The sequence below is a fragment of the Apostichopus japonicus genome, chromosome 12, assembly GCF_037975245.1.
Source record: "Apostichopus japonicus isolate 1M-3 chromosome 12, ASM3797524v1, whole genome shotgun sequence".
Classification (NCBI taxonomy): domain Eukaryota; kingdom Metazoa; phylum Echinodermata; class Holothuroidea; order Aspidochirotida; family Stichopodidae; genus Apostichopus; species Apostichopus japonicus.
In genome coordinates, this window is record NC_092572.1 from 23,523,563 (window position 1) to 23,549,126 (window position 25,564).

General features: G+C 41.2%; 1 protein-coding gene across 4 annotated transcripts in view; it reads left to right on the forward strand.

Annotated features, from left to right (window-relative positions):
• The window catches only part of LOC139978017 (uncharacterized), a 40,025-nt gene that overhangs the window by 12,572 nt on the left and 1,889 nt on the right, over positions 1-25,564 (forward strand). The window contains exons 3-20 of one of the 4 annotated variants that reach the window (XM_071987922.1): positions 1,596-2,372; positions 5,450-5,578; positions 6,287-6,353; positions 7,021-7,150; positions 7,776-7,961; positions 8,565-8,772; positions 9,617-9,678; positions 10,983-11,099; positions 12,973-13,075; positions 13,884-15,273; positions 15,914-16,002; positions 17,475-18,569; positions 19,495-20,270; positions 20,813-20,988; positions 21,473-21,618; positions 22,282-22,455; positions 23,057-23,179; positions 24,630-24,758. In XM_071987922.1, the coding sequence (XP_071844023.1) occupies positions 1,596-2,372; positions 5,450-5,578; positions 6,287-6,353; positions 7,021-7,150; positions 7,776-7,961; positions 8,565-8,772; positions 9,617-9,678; positions 10,983-11,099; positions 12,973-13,075; positions 13,884-15,273; positions 15,914-16,002; positions 17,475-18,569; positions 19,495-20,270; positions 20,813-20,988; positions 21,473-21,618; positions 22,282-22,455; positions 23,057-23,179; positions 24,630-24,758 (5,877 nt within the window). The remainder of the gene's footprint in view (positions 1-1,595; positions 2,373-5,449; positions 5,579-6,286; positions 6,354-7,020; positions 7,151-7,775; positions 7,962-8,564; positions 8,773-9,616; positions 9,679-10,982; positions 11,100-12,972; positions 13,076-13,883; positions 15,274-15,913; positions 16,003-17,474; positions 18,570-19,494; positions 20,271-20,812; positions 20,989-21,472; positions 21,619-22,281; positions 22,456-23,056; positions 23,180-24,629; positions 24,759-25,564) is intronic. The other 3 variants (XM_071987924.1, XM_071987925.1, XM_071987923.1) reach the window with 3 other exon arrangements.

The following is a 25,564-nucleotide window of genomic DNA, read 5'->3' on the forward strand; positions in this document are numbered from 1 at the left end:
CTTTTTCCGATCTTTGAAATTTAAATTGGTTGCTTGAGCAGTGTTTGGCTTGTGACCTGTGTGGTTTCAGCCATTTTTTAAAAATAATATTCCATGATCTAGCAATTTATTCTAGCTTAAGGAATCATCCTATTTGAACATTTATAGTGGACACATGTAATCTTGTAACTATGGGGAGGCATACCAATACCCTACTATGGAGGCAGAGGTTGTTGTTATACAATGAATCTGTGGCCAAGCAGAGTGTTGCATGAAATGCCATACAGCAGGCTTGCCCTGCCTGACTGTGCAATCATTTGAACAGCAACTACAAGCACACACACACACAATACAATCTGCACACAATAGCCACAGCAGCTTGTGAATGAAGAGTTGCTCAATCATTCCCAGGGAAGCACATGTTTATCTGGGAGTTGCTATAGCTCCTCCCACTCATCCCATTGTTTGTTGATGAGACTCCGCCTACTCATTGACCTTCCTTGTGACATCAGTGATGTCTGAGCCAATAGAGACACAGTGTTTATCTGTGGACTGACTCTCAGTGAGTGAACACAGGAGCTTCTGATTGGTTTCTATGTGTGATGTCATTGATGTTTCCAGGCGTGTTGTAGCAGGCAGACCGGGCTGTAGTACTAGTGACAAAATCCAGACCGACTTGGCTTGGCTTGTGTTATCAGCAGTGTACACAGTCGTAGTATACAAGGTTGGGTAGGATGTCGCAGTTTGCAACCAAGAGTAGGCTGTGTGGTTAGGGTTCCTGGATATTCTAATTCAAAGGAATAATTGAATTTGAGTACAAGTGGAACCAGTGGCAAACTAACAAACTGTATGTCAGCCAGCCCTGGATATTTCATTAGTCATGGCTGAAAATAGGACAGCCAAACCTTTTTGTCTTCATGTTCAATCTAGATGTAAAACAAGTACTAAAAGAGTAGTACAGTCCGATGCTTAATTTCAGAAAAGATACACAAGTAGACCATTTATGTATTCTTCCATTCCCACATTAAGATAAATGAGGTGTGTTGTTAGTGGTGGAGGGGGGGGGGGGGAACATAAGGGTGACTGAGCCAATTTAAAATGTATTGTCTGATAATTTATGTTAATCTCAGTATATACATTTCTTTGTTTCAGTAATTGTTTTCCGTTAGAATCTGCTTACTTAATTAGGTTTCCATTCCTTGACGGGAAAGGGCTTTACTGTATCTATTAGGCGTGGATAGAAATGCTTCATTTCAATACTGAAAAGTCACTATGGGACCCTTTTATTATTTTATTTATTGCCTACATTATTGCTTGTACCTACCCATCATACCCAGCTAGTATGTAGATCTCTGGTACTGAGGACAAAGAATCCATTTTTTTTTGGGGGGGGGGGGGTTGGGGGGTTCAATTAAGGTAATTTTAGGTCAAAAGAGGTCCACATTTTAAGGAGGAAGAAGGCAGGGTGAGAAGAGTGTCATGTATGTTATTTCATAAAGTCCACGATGCCTTCAAACTAAAGCTGATTACGATGAAGGGTTGTCTGAGAGCCCCCACGGAGAGAATCCAGATTTATAATACATGAATATTCATGTTTGTTTGTTTTTCTCTCCAAGACTCGAGGCCGCAGATCGATCCGTCCAAGTTTGACAGTGACGAAGCCGAAGCCGCAAGTATCATGATCTCTCTCGGGAATTCGAGGTCCCGCTCCACAACTCCAAGTCAAGCCAATGTGGCCAATTCACCCCGTTCTCATTCTAAGACTCCGTCTCCTGCGAGGTTCAAACCCGCCACCTTTCAGCCCATCTCCCCGCATCCCGGCTCCAACTTCCACCCGAGTTCCCGAAGCGGAACCCCCAACCGGCACAGTACGCCCATATCGGGCAGATCCTCCACAGAGATCGGGTCGCCTAGGGTTGCTCCTCACGGATCAAACTTTGTCACGCCTGGTAGTCCCCACAAGGGGGTCTATCGTAGTGAGAAACAGTTCCGCAGTGATAGCCAAGATTCGGGGATTGGTTCCCTGGTACAGTCACCCCAGTCTGGGCACGTAGGTGTGTCGCCTTCAAGACAAAAGTATATAGGAGGAGATAAGGGCTCAAATAGATTTCAGTTTCCTCAACCGCCTTCAGACAATAAACTGCGTGCCGCACTGATGGCTCCTAAACACCTGCCAGCCGAAACCCAAACCAGCCCAACACCGGGATCGAAGCATCCTCCCCCTACCAAGAAAGAACGATTGTCCCACAAGGAACCGGTCAAGCAACAGTCCTTACCTAGCAAGGAGCCGGAGAAACCCAGCGTGGTGGAGTCAAACAGTCTCACGCCCCCGACAACGGCACCAGCACCAACGATGAATACCGAGAAAGACACCGGAAGTAATGGACAAGCAGGTAGTGTATGTCTCCTAGGTTACCAGGTAGCATCATCTCCTAGGTTACTGGGGAATGTTCTTCCTTGGGTAGTGTCCTTCCCTAGAGTAACTGGTACTGTAGTTAATTTCCCTAGGTTAAAATGTAGTGTTCTTCCAAAGGCTTACAGGTAGTGTCCTTCCCTAGTTTAGTACCATAGGTTAATTGGTAGTGTCCTAACTTGCGTTAAATGGTCATTTAATTCCCTAGTCTAGTGGGTAGTGTCCTTCCATAGGTTAACTGGTAGTTTATTTCCCTAGGTTAATATGTAGTGTTCTTCCAAAGGCTTACAGGTAGTGTACTTCCCTAGTTTATTACTCTAGGTTAATTGGTAGTGTCCTAACTTAAGTTAAATGGTCATTTAATTCCCTAGGCTAGTGGTTAGTGTCTTCCATAGGCCAACAGGTATTGTCCTTCCTTAGGTTATCGGGGAATGTTTTTCCTTAGGGTACCTGACAATGTCTTTGGCTACTGTTACCAGTTAGTTTTATTCAGTAGGTTACCGGGAAGTGTTATTTTCTGTCTCACCACTAACAGTTGCCATTCCTTGGGTTTAATACTAGTGGCTTAGACAACCTTACCTATTACTGTTGGTTTAGCACAGTAACTGCTAGTATTAGACTCAGACAACATTACCTATATCCTGTTGGTTTAACACAGTTACTGCTAGTATTAGACTCAGACAACATTACCTATGACCTGTTGGTTTAGCACAGTGACTGCTAGTATTAGACTCAGACGACATTACCTATAACTTGTTGGTTTAGCACAGTGACTGCTAGTATTAGACTCAGACAACATTACCTATGACCTGTTGGTTTAGCACAGTGACTGCTAGTATTAGACTCAGACAACATTACCTATAACTTGTTGGTTTAGCACAGTGTCTGCTAGTATTAGACTCAGACAACAAACTTATGATCTGTTGGTTTAGCACAGTGACTGCTAATATTAGACTCAGACAACATTACCTATTATAACCTGTTGGATTAGCACAGTGACTGCTAGTATTAGACTCAGACAACATTACCTATGACCTGTTAGTTTAGCACAGTGACTGCTAGTATTAGACGCAGACAACATTACCTATTAACTAATGGTTTAGAACAGTGACTGCTAGTATCAGACAACATTACCTATTACCTAATGGTTTAGCACAGTAACTGCTAGTATTAGACTCAGACATTACCTACGACCTGTTGGTTTAGCACAGTGACTGCTAGTATTAGACTCAAACAACATTACCTATAACCTGTTGGTTTATCACAGTGACTGCTAGTATTAGACTCAAACAACATTACCTATAACCTGTTGGTTTAGCACAGTGACTGCTAGTATTAGACTCAGACAACAAACTTATGATCTGTTGGTTTAGCACAGTGACTGCAGGTATAAGACTCAGACAACATTACCTATGACCTTTGGGTTTATTTTATGTATATCAGCATTTTGAAATACTTTCCAAAAAGAGAAAAAAAAAAATTGTGTGTACATTTTGTAGTGAAGAAACCATAATGGCCTAATGAATACAGGATGCTGTTTCCAAATGTCAACAAAGGCCTCGATGAACAAACAGTTTTACGCAACACATTCATGGCGATGACAAGTAACAAATAACAAACTATACCATTTCGAAAATGTAGTCTAAAAATCAACTAACAATTGATGACAGAATTTTGGTTATTACTGTGTCGATTACAATCCATTAAAGTCAAAGTCAAAATCTGTTCCAAACTTTCCCAGAAGATCATATTTTAAAGGCATAAAATGGGTTTTAAGGTTAAATTCACAGCGTAACCAGATGTAAGTCTCACAGTTTCAGTCAACTTTGCCTTCTATAACTCTTGTTTTCTTGGATGTGATCAAAGCATAACTCATATAAAACTGTGCATACTGTAGCTCATTGCACCATTGGCCAAACTACTTCTGTAATATTCAGTACTTAAAATTATTCACACAAATAAATGCATTTAAGAGAGAGAGAGAGAGGTGGAGAGAGAAGAGGTTGACATGTCCTCTCCTATCATGGATGATATAGTCATCACCCTAGATAACAAAGATCAATTTGTCAAATTATTAGTGGAAACCTTTTACAAAATTTGTCACATGAGAAATGTGGCCACATATTGTACTAGTGCATTTAATAGTAGTTCTCATTTGAAAGATAGACTGTCACCCTACTGTGATTTTAATATTTATCTGACACTAAGCCTTGGTAAGCCCTTCTTTGCATTTTCTAGTGAACTACTCCTTAGGTAGAATGACTTGCTGTAGCTATAAAAAAAAAAAAAAAATCACAGCCCTTCTTCTTTGAAATTTTATCTGTGTCACCAATTTATTCAAGATTCTCTCAGCTGTTGTACATATATATAAATGCAGAAGATAGATTAACTGTGTATATATTGTGCAAGTGAGCAAAAGTTCAAACTTGCATGCCTCCTCCTCAACTGGTGTAAGTTACTAAGTATAGCTGCCAACATGTTCATGGTCGTTCCACCGCCTGTACAAACTGTACTAGAGTATACTTGTGTATTGTGTGTAGTGCACAGACAGCTGTTGTGTACACACACTGGTCTGTACTCTGTATACATTATGTAGTTATATTCACAAGTAACATGTGACTTGTTCATTTTGTAAGGTATCTGAGGTTATTGAGATAGAGGGGGGGGGGGGGGGTTTGGTTGAATCTCATTCTGTAAATAAAATGTAAAATTAAAATTCATTTTGCACGTCCTACTCCTCTTTAGTACAGGTCTCAAGTATTAATGTATTTTTTTTTTTACATTTATACTTTTACATCGCCTTCCCCAACCATGTTCGTGATTGGTCGGAGTGCATGTTATGATATTATCTTGTATAGGTTGGTTTGGGTGTATTACCACCCCTGTCCATGTTCCCCATTGGGTTATGGGAAGGGGGGGAGGGGATGTACTAATAATTTAATGTTATTTATTGTGTAGATTAGTTTGTGTACATCGCCTTCCCTTGGCCATATTCGTGATTGGTTGGAGTGAAGATGGTTACCTCTATTTCATGTTACTATATTCTCTCTCTTGTAGATTGGTCCTGTGCGGTTCCTCCCGGCCATGTTCCAGTATTCTTCTGGCATTCTCTGGTGCCAATCTTCAATATCAGCCATCCAAACAAACCACCAGCCAACCCAACTACTACCACAGAGAGTGAGAAAGGTATGGATCAAGTATTATTGATACCATTGGTTTCACAGAACAGTAGGACTAGTTCACTTTACAACAGGGGTCTGTCATTCTCAGCAATGAAATAAATGATGATGATGTCTCCCATGGAATTTCATGCTTAAAGCAGCCATTTTGCATCCTTTTCTATGGTTTTTCTCAACCTCACTGATTCCAGGATGCCATAACTACATACATAACTAGCTTATCTATTCAAATCTTACTTCAAATGGTGGCATAAAAGTTGAAAGTCATTGGCCAATACGTAATTCAACACCATGCTTGATTTGTGTAGATCGTCTACTGTATGGCAGTTGTACCAGGGAGCTGTTAAGAGTCGAGCTCACTGGTTGTACCAAGTTACCAACTAGACATTTTGAATCTATTTTTAGCAATGGCTCATAAGTAAACCTGCATCTCTGATTGGTTGAATTCCAACTAGTGGGTTGGGGGAACTGTATGCGATTAATATTAAATGTGTAATTTGTCAGAGGACACTTTTCTCATTATCTACAAACATCCTTAATTACTCGCCAATTAACGCTTTTGACAGGGAAAAACTTGGCTTATATCTGAGTTTGCTGTTTTGTGATTGGTATATGTAAAAAAAATCTATGGACTTGTCAAAAAAGTGGTAAACGCTGACAAAACGCAAAATGCTGCTTTAAAGCTGACTTTTTTTCTTTCTTTTTTGTGGTGTAGCAGCAGTCTTGGAATCCCAATCAGAGGAGCCATCAAATCCTGCATTGCCAAAGAAGACATCTGACAAGTGAGTAAAGATTCTGGTTCTTGACCAGACAACACTAAGGAGAAATACTTGACATGACTAACTTAAGTATATTGCTATGGTAGGGGGATATCTTTGAGATGTTATGAGTAAGACCAGGTGTAGTTATATAACTATATCTGTGAGATATGACTAAGTAGATATAATAATGAATAAGATCAGTTGTAGTTATATCACTATATTTGGAGGCTGTCTGTGAGATATGACTAAGTACATATAGTAAATGAATAAGATAAGTTGTAGTATTATCACTATATTAGGAGAATGTTTGTGAGATATGACTTAGTACATATAGTAAATGAATAAGATAAGTTGTAGTATGATCACTATATAAGGAGGATGTCTGTGAGATATGACTAAGTACATGTAATAGTGAATAAGATCAGTCGTAGTACTATCACTATATTTGGAGGATATCTTTGAGACATGACTAAACTATATACTTGTTATTAGTAGCTTTGAGCTCAACTCAGCTGATGTTTGCATAAAATGTTCAGCCGTAGCTTGGAGATGAATCATCGTTAACACTTTTGTAGTTGTTATGCAAGAATTATCTTAAGGCTTGTTGCCAAGTGAACTCATTCCAGGTTGCTAGGGGGAAAAACTCTTATCACTTTTTGACATTGTTCTTTTTTATCTTTGCTTGTAGTAAATCTGTAGCCTATCTGCTCAATGAGAGTAGTCCATCCACTGGACCACCAAGCAAGAGGAGATCCCATTCACTCAGCTCTCTCCCGAAGGAAAATTCCCAAGACAAAGCGCTGAGAAGTCCAAAGAAGGTATGCCTTGTAAGGTGCACGTTATGTGGAGAGGATTCCATGCTGTCTGTTTATGTATGTATGTGTTTTAGATCCTCCTGCAAGCAGGAACTCGCGAAGAAGCCTCATTGGCTTATCAAAGTCGCAAGCTGACCGAAGTCAGTCTCTTACATTCATATTTATCGTCCATGATTATGAATTGTCAACAACTCTGTAACTGGACGACATACATTAATCTGGGAGTGACTCGAACAGGGGACCTTATGATTGAATGGCACCGGCGTTAACCACTGAGCTAACACTCCAAAGTAAATTAAATGACACTTACACTTGCAACTAGCTACCACTGCTTAGTTGAGGACAATTTTATGCTATTTTTTTGTGATTCGAAAATGAGAATTTGTTGCATTGTGGTAGGAAAATATATATGCCAGAGCTGTCTCGAAAGAAGATGTTTAAAAGGCAGTAGTGAAACAAGAGATCTGGTTGCTCGGAACGAGATGCCGAGAGCGAAAAGGTACATTAACATTGGTGACCTTTGACCTCTTCACAGATAAGAGACAAATATCATGTGGAAAGACAAATGAATGCCTTTATGATCTTTAGTGAAAGGCATTAACATTGGTAACATTTAACCTCTCCACAGATAAGAGACAAAGATCATGTGAGAAGACCTATGAATGCCTTCATGATCTTTAGTAAAAGGCATCGTTCAAGAGTTCACCAAATGCACCCGAATCAGGACAACAGGACGGTCAGTAAAATCTTGGGGGAGTGGTGGTATGCACTGAAACCAAATGAGAAGCAAGAGTACCATGCATTAGCATTCCAGGTATGTAAGATGATAAACCATGGATTCTGAGAAGAAAATAGTAATTTTGTTTAATTTTCTGTAATAAAGATTGTCTTTTGGAATTTATCAACTGTAACCTGTTTCGTAGGTGTTCAATTAAATTTGGATGGGGAGGGGTGTGGGAGGGTTGGTTGGGGAGGGAAGGTAGGGAGGCGGGTCAGGTATGGTCCCTTCTCTGTATTGGTTCTGTGGCTTTTGACAGGCAGCCTCATCTAAGGAATGGTTGTATACGGATTACCGAAACCAACACAGGGGTGGAAAGGTCGTTAAGAATACAGGACTCAGACATAAGAGGTCACCGGTCAGAAGTCTTCTCCAGCCAATGCATAAAGGAGAAAATGTTATTGGATCCGTTTGACAGACTCAGGCTTCTATTTTTTAATCCCCTTGTACTGCGATTTAATCTAAGCCACTTGTGAATTTCCTCTGACTGAGTTGAATTACATGTGAAGTTAAATGTTTGTTTTCACGGCATGCACATGTGGCTGCGTAAAATTGTGAACTTTCTTGAATGAATACAAATTTGTTGCTAAACTTGTGGTATGACTTTGTAATTATCCACACACACACACACCCCAACAGGTGAAAGAGGCACACTACAAGGCACACCCTGACTGGAAGTGGTGCAGCAGGGAACGAAAGAAGTCTGGTTCATCGAGCACTGCCGGTACCCCACACCCTCCATCGCCTGGTACCCCACACCCTCCGTCGCCTGGTACCCCACACCCTCCATCACCTAGTCGGCTAGAGGAGGACCCAGAGGCAAAGACAGATGGACCATTACAGTCTGGTGAGATATCACATCTCATAATTTGCTGTCATTTTTTATTTATATCAAGATCTGTCTTCAGCCTCACAAATTAGTAAAAACTGATGATCTAGTTTTTAAAAAATTTTTTTTTTACTGATATTAATTTGAATTTTATTAAACTACTGAATATGTTTACCTATCATGGAAGGTCTGTATTTGGTAGTATTAAGTTGACCGTCTTTCTGTCGATTCTTTCGGGAAGTTTATGGCTACTTTGATTGAGTTGTAGAGACAGAATCCATAGGCAATGTTTGAGATCATGTGTAAAGACATAAAGCTCTGGATTTACTGTGCCAGAGACAGAACCAGGGCAGTCTTTGTTATCTCGTACAAAACATAAATCTCCGGTCGTACTGTCCCAGACAGAAAGACATTGAGGCTTAACATTATAACTTAACAGTTAATCTTGTTAGCAATTTTGAGGGTGATAGAGAGAGACAGAATAAGAACAAATATTTTCATTAAAAGACATAAAGCTCTGGTTTTACTGTGCCAGAGACAGAACGAGGGCAGTCTTTGATGTCTCGTACAAGATGTAAATCTCTGGTCGTACTGTCCCAGACAGAAAGACATTGAGGCAGTGCTTAACAGTAAATCTTGTTAGCAATTTAGAGGGTGCTAGAGTGAGACAGAATTAGGGCAAAGTCTTTTCTTGAGATTCTTGCTGTACTGTTTCATTAAAGAAGGGGGGTGGGGTGGGGGGGATGGTTTAGTCTTTTTACAAGCCTTATATATCCTATTGAGTATCTCTGGAAGTCATTAGCCATGTCTGTGTAAGGTATCTGTAGCTTATGTCAGTACTGAATCTTTACATTACTTTCAGTTGAAGAAGTCGAGCAGACCTCAGCATCACCTAGTGTTGCATCTTTCGCAACAAGGATGATGGTAAGTTTGGTGAAGCAATTTCCTTATCCTGCATTTGGTTGTCAATACCCTGCATTTGGTTGTCGGTAACCTGCATTTGGTTGTCGGTAACCTGCATTTGGTTGTTGATATCCTACATTTGGTTGTCGATATCCTGCATTTGGTTGTCGATATCCTGCATTTGGTTGTCGATACCCTGCATTTGGTTGTCGATATCCTGCATTTGGTTGTCGGTAACCTGCATTTGGTTGTCAATACCCTGCATTTGGTTGTTGATATCCTACATTTGGTTGTCAATACCCTGCATTTGTCGACATCCTGCATTTGGTTGTCGTTAACCTGCATTTGGTTGTCGATATCCTGCATTTGGTTGTCGATATCCTGCATTTGTCGATACCCTGCATTTGGTTGTCGATATCCTACATTTGTCGATACCCTGCATTTGGTTGTCAACACCCTGCATTTGGTTGTCAATATCCTGCATTTGGTTGTCGGTAACCTGCATTTGGTTGTCGATATCCTGCATTTGGTTGTCGATATCCTGCATTTGGTTGTCAGTAACCTGCATTTGGTTGTCGATAACCTGCATTTGGTTGTCGATAACCTGCATTTGGTTGTCGATATCCTGCATTTGGTTGTCGATATCCTGCATTTGGTTGTCAATATCCTACATTTGGTGGTCAACATCCTGCATTTGTCGACATCCTGCATTTGGTTGTCGTTAACCTGCATTTGGTTGTCGATATCCTGCATTTGGTTGTCGATATCCTGCATTTGTCGATACCCTGCATTTGGTTGTCGATATCCTACATTTGTCGATACCCTGCATTTGGTTGTCAACACCCTGCATTTGGTTGTCAATATCCTGCATTTGGTTGTCGGTAACCTGCATTTGGTTGTCGATATCCTGCATTTGGTTGTCGATATCCTGCATTTGGTTGTCAGTAACCTGCATTTGGTTGTCGATAACCTGCATTTGGTTGTCGATAACCTGCATTTGGTTGTCGATATCCTGCATTTGGTTGTCGATATCCTGCATTTGGTTGTCAATATCCTACATTTGGTGGTCAACATCCTGCAGGGTAGACACACTTGGACAGCAGACAGTATTTGATTTTTTTGGGGGGGGGCCACTACTTTCTTTTTTTTACATATGGAATGGCTGAAAAGTATGATTCCTGTCACTGCTTTCATCACTAAACATTCTCTATCACTCGCTAATAACAGATATTCATCCACTTTGGCTAACGATGAAAGGCATCATCTGTTTGGTTAATTAGTGGAACCTGCCTTGTTCTCACTGAGGTAATGTTTTATATTTTCAGAATAACCAGTCGTCCATTCCACCAAAGAAAAGATCTCTGAGTTTGTCCCACATCTCAGAGCAGCAACAGCTACAGCAGCAGAGTACAGAACAGAGATTAACAGCAGTGTGTTCACAGGTAAACGGCTGAAACAGTGCATTGGTATCCTACAGTATTCAACCATGATACATACTTAGTATTGTGACAATGCATTGGTATCTTACTGTATACCATAGATACTTAGTATTGTGAGAGTACATTGGTATTGTACTAAGTATTGTGACATTGCAATGGTATTGTACAGTATTCAACAATACATACTTAGTATTGTGACAGTGCATTGGTATCTTACTGTATCCCATAGATACTTAGTATTGTGAGAGTGCATTGGTATAGTACAGTATTCAACCATACATACTTAGTATTGTGAGAGTGCATTGGTATTGTACTAAGTATTGTGACATTGCATTGGTATGGTACAGTATTCAACAATACATACTTAGTATTGTGACAGTGCATTGGTATCTTACTGTATCCCATAGATACTTAGTATTGTGAGAGTGCATTGGTATAGTACAGTATTCAACCATACATACTTAGTATTGTGAGAGTGCATTGGTATTGTACTAAGTATTGTGACATTGCATTGGTATGGTACAGTATTCAACAATACATACTTAGTATTGTGACAGTGCATTGGTATCTTACTGTATACCATAGATACTGAGTATTGTGAGAGTGCATTGGTATCGTACAGTATTCAACCATACATACTTAGTATTGTGACATTGCATTGGTATCGTACAGTATTCAACAATACATACTTAGTATTGTGACAGTGCATTGGTATCTTACTGTATCCCATAGATACTTAGTATTGTGAGAGTGCATTGGTATAGTACAGTATTCAACCATACATACTTAGTATTGTGAGAGTGCATTGGTATTGTACTAAGTATTGTGACATTGCATTGGTATGGTACAGTATTCAACAATACATACTTAGTATTGTGACAGTGCATTGGTTTCTTACTGTATACCATAGATACTGAGTATTGTGAGAGTGCATTGGTATCGTACAGTATTCAACCATACATACTTAGTATTGTGAGAGTGCATTGGTATCGTACAGTATTCAACAATACATACTTAGTATTGTGACAGTGCATTGGTATTTTACTCAGTATTGTGACATTGCATTGGTATCATACAGTATTCAACCATAAATGCTTAGTATTGTGACAGTGCATTGGTATCTTACTGTATACCATAGATACTTAGTATTGTGAGAGTGCATTGGTATCGTACAGTATTCAACCATACATACTTAGTATTGTGAGAGTGCATTGGTATTGTACTAAGTATTGTGACATTGCATTGGTATCGTACAGTATTCAACAATACATACTTAGTATTGTGACAGTGCATTGGTATCTTACTGTATACCATAGATACTTAGTATTGTGAGAGTGCATTGGTATCGTACAGTATTCAACCATACATACTTAGTATTGTGAGAGTGCATTGGTATTGTACTAAGTACTGTGACATTGCATTGGTATCGTACAGTATTCAACCATAATGCTTAGTATTGTGAAGAAGTGAAAACCTCAGCATGTGGATAGATGCATCCATTCGTTCACCCAGAAGGGTAAATGTGAATGCCAAAATTTGGATAAAATATTATCATGAATTTGAAGTTTTATCAGTGCTGATATTTAAGGAAGTCTACTGATTGGTGACTGGACAACCTAGTATGTTTCAAAGATTGTCACTCCAGTGGAGTTGTGTTTGCGAACAAAACATGTCAAAATGGAAGGTGTGATTGATTTACTTTGGCTATATAAATTAAATCATTTGAACTAGAACTACATGTGTCTCACATTGTGGGGAAATGAGTATATCATGTTCACCATGCTATGTTTGCAGTTATTTGCCTATATTATGTTACAATGTGTTGATTGAATTTAAAAATTAAAAAAAAAAAAAAATCTGTTTTGGTTGGCGATAGGTTGCTCCTCCTCCTCCACGAAGAAAGAGATTGGAATCGGAAGAGACCCTTAGCGATGAAGAGAGGATGGTCATAGATGAAGATGGAGATGATGATGTCATTGGTGAGTCATTTCAAAATTTATGTGGTAAGGGGGTGGGGGGGGTAAGGGGTGGAAGGGAAGGGCCATCAAGTTATTAGAAAACTTGTATCCAGTCTTAGCGGATTTCCAAAATTCCTACTTCAGGTTACAATTTTGACTGACACTGGGGCAAAATGTGGAAATAAGTGAGAATATAAAACTGGTCTCCTGTGTTCATGTCAAAGTCCAGTTTGTAGGATGGATTGGTAGTCTGCTGCCCAAAGTGTGAACTCTGCTGTGAAAACAGCCCGGGATAGTTGTGGGTAAATTACATGCCCATATTTGGTTACAATAATTGGTTATCATTATTCTTTGACAACAAACTCAAATTCGAACTGTTGTGAAACTGTTTGTAAATGTTACTTGTTAGAGACATTGGTACAAGTTAAGTCAAGGTAGGAAAACTGGACTAGAAACTTCCAAAAAACCCAAATTAGAAGAAATCAAATTTCAGTTAGAAAGTCTCTGCTCAATCAAGTTATTTGAAATTATGAAAGAAGGTAGGAGGGGAATACAAAACATGAAAGGACAAAAAAAAGACATAAAACAGAAGGCATTATGATGCTTGTTTTATTGCTAAACCACGCTTGGTTTTGGATAAAGATGTAACTGTTCATTATGACTTGTTAGAGGATCAACAACAAGCTGACTTCATCTCAGATAACTCTCATCGCCTGTTTTTCATTTTTTTTCAAGCTGTCTTGATCTTGGAGTGTAGTGTGAAACTGGGTGATGGCTTACTCTCTCTCTAGACATCGTTTGGATTTTTTTTTCTGATTTTGTCTTTCAGCCGACGATGTCGAAGGTCCAGCCGAGGCCATGAAACCCATCGACGAAGAGAGAAAGGATTTGGACCTCAAGTGTACGGAAGACGTCGCCGACAGCGACTCGGAAACCGAGTCCGAAACGGAGACGATCGAAAACAAGGTCTTTCCCCAGCAACGATTTCAGTCCATCAAACCCCAAGCGGACATAACCTACAGACCGAGGGCCATAAAAGCCCTCCCCGAGACATCCTCCAGTGGCAGAGACTCGGGCAGTGACACCAGGGAAGAGCATCCGCGTCCCATCAGCTCCTTCAACCCCCAGGGGACCGTCTTCAAGGCCCACTCGCCTCGTAGGAATTACGTCAAAGCCTTTCACGAGTATCAACCCTGGAGTGATTCTGAAGCTGTCGAGGGTAACCTCTCTCCGAGGAGAACGTCCTTGGATTCTGCCAGTCAAGAAGAACACAAACAGTCCAAACCGTCGGTTAAGGATGTTAAGCCGCTAGCGGTCCCCGTAAGTGTCAAGGAGCAACCCCGAGCCAAAGTTGAAGTTTCTTCTGGGGACCAACTGAGTGTGGGCAAGATCCAGGGAGGGGTACCTGGTAGTAAAGGAACCGTGAGGGGTGTTCAGGACGGTGTAGTTCCTAACCAAGGAATGGTCACCATCGTACCGGTCCAGACCCTCCCCATATCCAACCAGCTTCAGTGTATTTCTATACCAGCGCAGGTGAACACCGGCAAGCCAGATCCTACCATACCATCCCAGCAGCTGACGTTTAAGACCAGCTCCAACCAGGTGACGATCATCGGTAACCAACAGCAGTTTCCTGTCATCCCCTTGGTACCCTCTGCAGCCCCTCCCCCTCCCCAACCCCATCCTCTGCCTGCCCAACTGTCAAATGGTATCACGTGCAACCCTTCATCTCACAATATCGCCGTACAGCAGTTGAACACTTCAAAAGCTGCCACCTATTCTCCAGGACAACCAGCCAATGTGGCCGCCTGCAATGTACCTGCCTCAGATGCCGCCCCACAGGTACCGGCCGCCTCGGTGGGGTTGACGATTCAGCAGGTGCATCAAGCATCTACCAGTTCCCCTCAACTATCTTCAGGGCTTTCTCTACAACAGTCAACGTCCGCTTCGGTCGGTGCTCCGTCCAGTGGCTTGACCGTACAGCATGTGCCTGCTGCGTACGTTAGCTCGGCCAGCTATCTCTCTACTTCACAGATTCAACCACTGGTCTCTACCGCTAATGGTCCCAACAACACCGGTCTGCAGCATGCACCCTCTCGTGTCACTCTTCAGCAGAATCCTGCCTCCGGCACGCTCAGTATGGTTCCGTGCAGTTCGGTTGTAACCATAGCAACCAATCAACCTCAGCCTACCAAATTCTACTTCCATGGTGCTCAAAGGTATCTTTTCAGCTGTTTTTTAATTTTTTTTTTTTGTTGTTGGTGGTAGGGGGAAAGGGTGGGGGAAGGGGGTGGGGCATGTACTTGTAGGGTGTAGAAGTTGCATGGGGAATCATGTTGCTGTTCAGATAAAGATCCAGACATGTATGAATTATGAATTTTTTGTCAATAATACAAACAATGAAGGTCTGTCTGTCTGTTCTTCTTCTTCTTCGGTTTTTCTCTATGTCTTTCTTTCCCCTCTGAACGTAATTAAAGTGGATTTTTGTTTTTTATTTCTACTTTTATCATTAGTTGATATAACAGCCTTGCTGTTTTTCTAGTGTCCTTCATATGTTAACCTTCCTACTGTAGTGTTAGTTTTGTAGTAATCTTGTACCAAACATATGAGATATAAATTTGAAATGAAAAATAAAAAATAGGAAACTTGATTGTTAGTCTCACTGTCCCACCCAGAAGTTCATTTTCAGCAAGTGCTGCTGGAAATTGGCTTCTTCAAGTGCCAGTCTTACTTTGCTATTTATATGAATTTGTCATCATCATGGGCTTTTGTTATCGCGTAGATAAACGATAATGGTCGGGCTTCACATCTCCTATGACTGGCTATTCGTTCATTATTTTGTGTTCAAAATCTTTTCAGACCGTTACTGATGCATCAAAGCGCCTCCACACCCATCATAATTCACCCGCCATTTGCACCGTCGAGCACAGGACCAACAATTTCCCACGGTAAGTCAAGAAGTCAAGAAATATTCGGTGCAATTATGATTGTTCCTCTGGTAAGAAAGTAAAGAAGAAACGTAAAAAAAAAAAAAAAAAGGGGAAAAATTAAAAGAAAAGGGGGAAAAATGGGGGGAAGGGTGCTGCAATCTATTCACTTAAATGAAACATGAATGCATTGTGTAAATTAGCCTTATTAAACAGACGACATTGTTAACATAGCTACAGCCTAACCCTAAATAGCTGTGTCATTTGATAGATGGATTTAGTGTGCAGAAAAGCTCGCATTTAGAATAATACATGCTCAACTGAGGAGAGCCCAGGCCTAATGTCCTCAGATCAAGCTTCGCCCAGACAGGATTGGACCAATGTTGGATCCACAAGGAATGTTTTTCTATTTTTCATCAATTTAAAGGATAGACAAGAATGAGGATTATGTTTTGCATATGAAAGAGGAACGTATCCTTAGCATGCTGGTGAAATTTGCATTCCGTTTCTTACGCATCGTTTTTGAAACAATGTATGAAAGTTGACATTATTATCTACCAACAGTGAACTTGAAGCAAACAGGTGTGATGTCATAATGCATACTGACAGATTTGGTCGATGTTTTCCTTGCAAATTAATTTCTTCAAAAATTCTGATCCATTAAACATTCATACTACAAGTAATTGGGGTATTTAAGTAGCTTCACTATGGAGAGCCCATGTCTACTGACCTCAGTCCAAGCTTCACAGCCAGGACTGGGCCAAAGGTGGATCCATTAAACATTCATACTACAGTTATTGGGGTATTTTGGTAGCTGCACATCTCCTGAAAGAAAGTTGGAATCCTGTCCAATCCAAGACCCAAAACAAGGAGGTGGAAATTATAAACAAAAGAGAGACAGAAAAAAAAAAAAAAAAAATCCATTTTGCTGTCAGTTTGCAACTATGACATCACACCTGTTTGCTTCAAGTTCACTTATAGGACGTACTGTGACAATTTCACTTATAAATTTTCTTGAAAGTTCCATGTAGGATTTGCTTGTAAATTTGATCAGAATACTCAACAGTATGTCCTCCTTTCATCATTCAAGAATAAATTTCTTCTGGATGGTCCTTTAAATAACTGCTGTTGCATTCTTTTGCACACCGGATAAGAGATACATGTTTATGTCTCTTATGAAGGCATTGCCCATCTTACGCTAGGGTATTGGATTGTGGTTTGAGCAAGTAAATGATTTTCTGTGGGTAACACACAACTGTTGTATTAAAAAGAGGACCGATCCATTTGTTTTGGTGCTCGAGTCATTTGCCTGACCGTAAATTGTCATAAGTGCTGCCGACAGAAGCAGTTGATACTCTCAGTCACAGTTAGGAGTGTTAGCTTGATTATAGAAGAGTCTCTCTTTTGAATTTTGTTGAAATAATAACATTTTTTCTTTTATGAAGCAGTTTCTTCAAGTCGATGTAATGTTTCCCGTCCTTTGTTCCTGACAGCCACAGCTGGGAGTGCTGGACAGGCTCATGTACTGCTTGCACCCAAAGAGATAACCACTACCACCACACAGCAGTCTGCTGCCCCCATGCTGCACCAGCTCCAAGTGGCCCAAGGGACCTCATTTCCATTGTGTGTTCAACAACAGCAGACCATTCCCACCGCCTTGGATGTACCGAGGTTGCAATCCCCTATCGGAACTATCATCTCGCCCAAACAGGTTCCGTCTCTGGGGGCGCCGATCAACGTTCAGTCGGGGCAGACGTCAACCACAACCTTTGGCACAACGATACCCATACAGACTCTTCAGCATAACCCAGTGACCCAGTCTATACCCGTGCACACATTGCAACATCATCAGCATCATCAACAGCATCAGCAGCAGCAAGCCATACACATGTCCACCCCGTCGTTACAGGCCCTACAACAGCATCAGCAGCAACAACAACAGACTCACATGCAAGGAATGACAGCATCTCTGAGTGCGCCCGTCAGCGGTACATCGACGTTGGTAAACCAGTTAACGCAACACTTCACAGGCCAGCAGGCTCCGTTGCAGGTAGGGGGGACCGGCACCCTTATGGCGACGACAGCCCAACAGCCACCAGGACAGAGTACCTCGTTGCAGGTCGCGACCTCCGGTGCCCTGCTGCAACAGACGCAGCCGACCCACATGCAGGTAGGGGCGGGGACCCTGGTGGCATCGTCACAACAGGCAGGGTTAACGCATCAGAACCCTGTACAGATCATGCCTGCACAGCATGCTCAGGAGGTAGCTACAGGACAGCAGTTACAAGTCATCCATGCACCCCTACAGCAGATGGCATTGCCCAACCAGCCTGTCCAGGTAGCGTCTCGACCTATGCTCTCTCTGAACCTGCAGAGCCCGTATTCGGAACAAGGACCAACCACTATTCTCATGACCGGCCAGCAGCTTCAAGGGTCACCTGTCATGGTCGCCATTCAACCAGCGACTGCAAAGGGGTCTTTACTCGGTTCCTCACCTGTCCAGCTGATTCCATCCTCCCACAGACACAACCCAATGTTCAGTAGTGCATGTACTGGTGGTACCCACACCACCTCAGTCTATTCCACAAGTAAGTCTATTTATAGTTTAATCTTATTTCAACCACACTAGTATAAGCGATTTCATGCAGATATCTCTGCTTCTTATTGGGAAAGTAAGTTTAATCATTTCATGCTTTGGTAGGTAACTTAATACTTGGGATTCAGTAAACTTTACAGTTGACGTTAACTGTTCATAATACATTACCATATATACCAATTTATGGCAGTCACTTCAAGGGCTAGGTATATCTGCTGTAAAAGGTTTGCATGCCCAAGATTATAAGCATTGGTGGGTAGTGTCTTGAAAGTAGTATCGTCTGTTACTCTACGACTCCACATACTCTTTGACAGATCTCTCGTGTCCTCATGTTATTGCAAAGGCAAGCATCACTATACATATATCAGTAGCATAAATCATTAGCAAGCAAGCATCACTATACATATATACAAGCATCACCACACATATATCATTAACAAGCATCACTGTACATATATCACTAGCAAGCATCACTATACATATATCACTACAAGCATCACTATACATATACAAGCATCACTATACATATATCACTACAAGCATCACTATACATATACAAGCATCACTATACATATTTCACTACAAGCATCACTATACATATATACAAGCATCACTATACATATATCACTACAAGCATCACTATACATACATATCACTAGCAAGCATCACTATACATGTACAAGCATCATTATACATATATCACTACAAGCATCACTATACATATACAAGCATCACTATACATATATCACTACAAGCATCACTATACATATATCACTAGCAAGCATCACTATACATATATCACTAGCAAGCATCACTATACATATACAAGCATCACTATACATATACAAGCATCATTATACATATACAAGCATCACTATACATTTGTTACTCTCATTGTCTTGTCTTATCTTTCCTAGCTTCGTCATTTCCGGTGAAATTGGAACATCCGAGCGGATTAATTCAAGCCAAGCCGCACCCGTCTGTACCGTCTCATCATCAGGTAGCACTAGCCATTCAGCCCAAGCCTGATGTCCAGCTGCGTCCTCATGCCACGACTACCGTGCACTCGGAGACCCAGATACAGTCTCAGGCTGTAGCAGCTGCTTCACAGTCTGACTGTCACACGCATCCACCACAAGCCACTCTTGCTATACAATCAGATAACCAGATGCAGCCTCGTGCTACCTCTGCGACACAACCGGATAGCCGGTCACATTCACATACCACAGCTGCTGTTATCCAGCCAGATAGCCACACTCAGACGTGTACGACTACAGCTGCCACACGACCAGAGAATCACATCCACACACACAAACCAACTGCCATACAGCCAGACAATGAAGTCAAGCCACTTGCCATCGCTGCCACACAACCCGAGATTCAGCTGCACCCTCGTAAGAAGATTCTAGCCCAGATGCAGGCGAGCCGGCGTGCCCCAAGTCCGCGCCCTCTACCGAAACTGGCACCTATCCAAAGAAAACCGACCGGTGGGGCCTTTGTGCATGTGAAGGTCGAGCAGCCATCGAAACCCAAGACGGAATGGTCACATGACAGATCAGGTGACCTCTCCAAGCAGATGACATCGACTGGACAGGAACCATCCTGTAGAAACCCAGAAGCTGACAGCAAATCATCCAAACTTTTAGGAAAACTGTACGACAAAGTGACGAAGAGTTCGAGAAGGAATGCAAAGGTAGGCGATAAATCCTGTAATTTGACATCGTGATAGGATGCAAGACACCAGACATCACTCCAGGGTTGAAAAAACCTGTAGAAATTTCCTGTGAACATGCTGCTGTCTTGTACTGGCCATTTTCTGCTACCATAGTCGACAGTTCTGATGTTTCCCTTCTTTTTTGTTGTTTAACAACACTGGGTTTTTCTACATTTCATGAATTTTCAGTCAACCTTTTTCAGATGGTTTACAAGATTTTGCATTGTTTGGTTTGTCTGTGAAATTGTGATCATTTCATGTTAGGTATCATTACATTTGAGTTTACAAAGTCAAAACCTGTATTGAGACAAGTGATTTTGTATGAGAACAAAGGCCATTGTAGTCTATTGTACTCTTTGCCACTGAGTTGGTAAAGCCAAAACCTGTAAGGAGACATCAGCTGATTTTGCACAAGAACAAAGGCCATTGTAGTCTATTGTTCTCTTTGCCACTGAGCTGACAAAGCCAAAACCTGTAAAGGAGACAAAGGCCATTGTAGTCTATTGTTTTCTTTTTCATAGGGCCATGGTTCTGATCATCAGAAACCCGATCAGAATCACAATGGCTCAGTGAAGCCGGAGAAGCCCATCCGCTCGAAACCACAACCGATTAAGGTCGAAACCAGCGGCGTTGCGGTTCCTACAGAGGAACCACGTACTCCAATCCTGAAACGAAACATTGATGACGGAATGGAAAAGTAAGTCTAGGAGTGAAGTCTTTGTAACCACAGTAACGAAGTTGATGGGTTCATGTTTCCAACCATGTTTTATTTCTTGTCTGATGTACCCACACACTAACTGAGAAAGTTGTATGATCATGCAGCTCTGTGTGAACGAACAGACTACTGGAGAAGGCAGTCTTGTAACCAATGTTAACCACCAAATATGAGGGGGGGCAGGGGAGGGGAGGGAGGGCAGGGGAGGGCAGAGGGCAGGGAGGTAGTAGGGCGGGGGAGGTAGAAGGGCAGGGGAGGTAGGAGGGCAGGGGAGGAAGGAGGGCAGGGGAGGGATGAGGGCAGGGAAGGGATGAGGGCAGGGATGAGGGCAGGGATGAGGGCAGGGAAGGGATGAGGGCAGGGGAGGGAGGGATTTTTATAGCAAAGGAAAGTTCTTCATGTCCAAATTGTTTCCATCTAATTCTATTTCGTCACCTGTATTTTCTTTGCATTGTTGCATTTGCAGAGTTCTAGAAGATGTGAATTTTGAAGCTCAATTCCAGAAGCTCCCAGAATACAAGCCAGAGGAACACATCCAAGACCTGAAAACAAAGACGTTCACTCCGGAGAGTATCGTCAGCAGCTACCGTAGAAAAAGAAGGAATTCCATGAGTAAGATCTCTGCTCTGTTTTACGATTTAAGGGAAGTTTAGAGCCAGATGTTTAGTGAAGAATTGCAGAGTTCTATTGATACGTTCTGCAGAGCTCTGCATAAGTTCACTAGACATTAATGTTCACTTTAATTAATTGTTCACTAATTAATGTTCACTAATTAATGTTCACTAATTAATTGTTCACTAGACATTAATGTAGGTAACGCTGTTATGGAACATGTACACTGCGTTCACGTAAGAGTCCATGTCCATGCCCTCCTCTTCTATGCCATATGCCACCATAAGCAGCAACTGCCGTACCCCATTATACAAGTTACCCTAGGTGCCTCCATAATGATCTTAATCAGGTCTCAACAATTGTCTGCTACTCCAGCGATATTAATGCTAGAAGACATCAGAGATCTAAAAAGATCTAGATGTACAGCTTAATCCAGTGATTTCATGAATGCTTTTCCTGTATTCTGCCATTCTGGTGTTATTGATTGTGCGCCCTTTTGAAAGGTTAAAAAATGGCAGTGCTTGTAATTCCTCCCCCCCCATTTGTTTCATAGCTTCCCATCTTCATGATGTAGCCCTGGTATAAGTTGAAAGCAGTCGAAAAAGGAATGTTGTTGCTTAACCTCAATCATATTTTTTTTGTCATATTTTTTTGTCATCAAAGGTCGGAGTGAAATGAGCGATTCGGATAACGACCCGACCTCGCCAAAGAAATTGAAATCTCCGCTGAGAAGGAGCTCCAGTAGCTCGGAACCAGGGACTCCCTGTCGGAACAGAATGATGAGTGAAGAAGCGGTGTTTCAGTTTGAAAGACAGCCGATGGCATCCCCTGGTAAAGGTGACTTCCCCCCCTACCCCCCCCCCCCCCCCCCCCCGGCATGCTTGTAGTATTACGGTTTATTATACCTAGGCAGGTACCAAGAACCATAGCTTCTTGGATATCCCGAAGCAAACAGATTACTTTTGTCAATTAAAGAACTTGAGTAATTTATTTTGGTCGTCGTCAAATCAGAGTACCTTTAAGAGAACGTTTTTTCTGACTTTTGATACAAACATCAACAGGTCCTTTATATATGGTTTGGTATGGTGGCATCTCATAGCAGATGAATGTAGGCCTAGCCTAATTTGTCCATAAGAACCTGGGTGGAAGTAGTCATCACAAACTGGAAAGTACCGTCTAATTGCACCATTGTCGTTGCTAAGGAAAATATTCTAAAACCTTGATTCTTGAACATGTCAGGTCCTCCAGATTCCAACATCCTCCGAATAGTTTACTAGATAATTTTTGACAATAGTGATAAAGAAATCAGTTTATTCTTACTCATAAAAGTGGGACTGAGAGGTTTCACTCAGCCAAGTATCTAAGGCTTCTTCTGTTTAATAATGTGTAGAAGTTGCGTCCCGTTGTGAAAGTTGTAATGTGGTTGATATTTTTGCAGGACAAGATGACGACACTGATACAGAACTGACAGACAAGGGCTCGTCTCACTCTCGAAAGATGTTGGACCAGCGTAGAACCTTGGTGATGGACCTCTTTCAGAAAGGCGGTTACTATCCTTCAGGTATAAAGAAGAACCCTGTAGTACATACAAATAAAACAAAAAATATAAAAATACAAAGAAATAAAAAGAATAATAATATAAAGAAAAAGAAATCTGAGCAACAGGTTAACAAGTCACTGTATTTGACGGACTGCAGAAATATTGAATGGACTGCAACGGTTTGTGATGATCGAAATTGTGTAATGACAAGGTTGCTGTATTTTAAGAGATAGTAGGTATATTTAAAGTTCAGCGTTGAGGTCACAGTGTTTTACAGATTAAAGAAAACATGTGAAGCAAACCGTTTGTTCCATCATGCCTTCCATTGTGAGTTCTCCAAAAGTTCTTACATCCTTTGTCATGTTTGTCTCTGTGACCTCTTCTTGTCCTTAGTCCTACCAGCAGACTGCTTTTGTGTCTGTTTTGTTCTTCTCGTCTTAAGTCATGGAAGACAAAGGCTTCCATCCTTTGTCATGTTTGAAGACACCTTCTGTCTCTGTTACCTCTTAGTCCTACGAGAAGACCGCTTTTGTGTCTGTTTTGTTTTTTCATCTGTCAGTCATACTCGAAGACCCAACTTTTGTCTGTTTTGTATCCCTCCTTGCCAGAAGGTTGCTGTTGTGTCTGTTCTTTTGATTGTAGTCTTACGTGGGAGACAATGTTTGTGTCTGTTTTTCTTACATCCATATTTATATTTGAAGACAACTTTTTGTGTGTTTTGTATTTGTCCTTAATCCTACATGAAGGCCACTTTTATGTCTTTTGTCCTTGTTTATACTTGAAGACTAGTAGTGTGTCTGTGTTGTTCTTTTTATTTTAGTTGTATGTGAAGACCACTTTTGTGTCTTCTGTCTTTTTGTCTGTAGTCTAACATTGAGACCATGTATGTGTCTGTTTGTCTTCCATCCTTGTTTATACTTGAAGACTAGTAGTGTGTCTGTGTTGTTCTTTTTATTTTAGTTGTATGTGAAGACCACTTTTGTGTCTTCTGTCTTTTTGTCTGTAGTCTAACATGAGACCATGTATGTGTCTGTTTGTCTTCCATCCTTGTTTATACTTGAAGACTAGTAGTGTGTCTGTGTTGTTCTTTTTATTTTAGTTGTATGTGAAGACCACTTTTGTGTCTTCTGTCTTTTTGTCTGTAGTCTAACATGAGACCATGTATGTGTCTGTTTGTCTTCCATCCTTGTTTATACTTGAAGACTAGTAGTGTGTCTGTGTTGTTCTTTTTATTTTAGTTGTATGTGAAGACCACTTTTGTGTCTTTTGTCCTTTTGACTGTAGTCTTACATTAAGACCATGTTCAGTGTTTTCTTCATCCTTGTTTTGTACTTGGAGACCATTAGTGTGTCTGTGTTTTCTTTTGTTGTTAGTTGTATCTGAAGACCACATTTGTGTCTCTTTTGTTCTTTCATCCTTTGGTCATACTTGAAGACCCAAGTTTTTTTTATTGGTCTCCGTTTTGTTTCAGATCCGGCCACAGCAGCTTTCCAATCCCAGCATCAGGACATCTTCCCGAATAAACAATGTCTTCAGTTGAAAATTCGAGAGGTGCGTCAGAAGATCATGCAGCATTCGCAGGACGGTGACGAGGACACAGGTAGGTGTGAGCAGAGCTGACATGCATCCCTGGGGCAGGGAACAATTAGGGGGGCGGGGCCTGGCAAACCAAGATTAAAAATATAATGTATGCTCATACAGCCATGAATGTGTGCCATATATGTATGAAGTCTTCAAAATGGTTGCTTGCTTACAAATATTCCCATGGTTCCAACCTGGCTGTTGTAGCCCCCTTTCCCCCTCACCCTGGTGTTTTGGTCAAGGACACATGCGTGCAGGTCAGGTGTCCATTTTATTCACTTTCTCAGTGTAATTCCACACTGTGCCCTGTACCTTGTTTTATCTGGTGTATGACAGACACTTTCAATGAATCTCTTTGCTCTGTATCGTTGAGCTCACCCACCTTAGTATGTTGGGTAACTCTGATGTTAAGTACCATCTGTGTTTATGATGCATTACAGTAGAATATTAATCTTTGTCTTAGGGGTAAGCTTGTTATGAAAATGATAAACTTTTTAGTATTATTATCAATTATGCAGACAATATTTTGGCCAGACTTGGTCAAAGTGATCAGCAGTTGGTCAGTCATGTAATGGGTTCATATTTGTCAGGTCTAAGAGGTCATTTTTGGGGCAGAAAGGGGTCAAATTGTTCAAATCTTGTAAATGCCGAGTCCTCCTAAGGTGTACGTTTGATTTTGATCAAGTTTGGTTATACCAAAAAGTAGGTGGATGGTGGGCTGTGAAATTGGAGCTTGAGTTCAAGGGTCTTGAAGGCCAAGAAAATGGGTGCAAACCCCTGAAAAACAAATAAAAGCCTCCTCCTCATAGTGTATGTGTTGCTCTT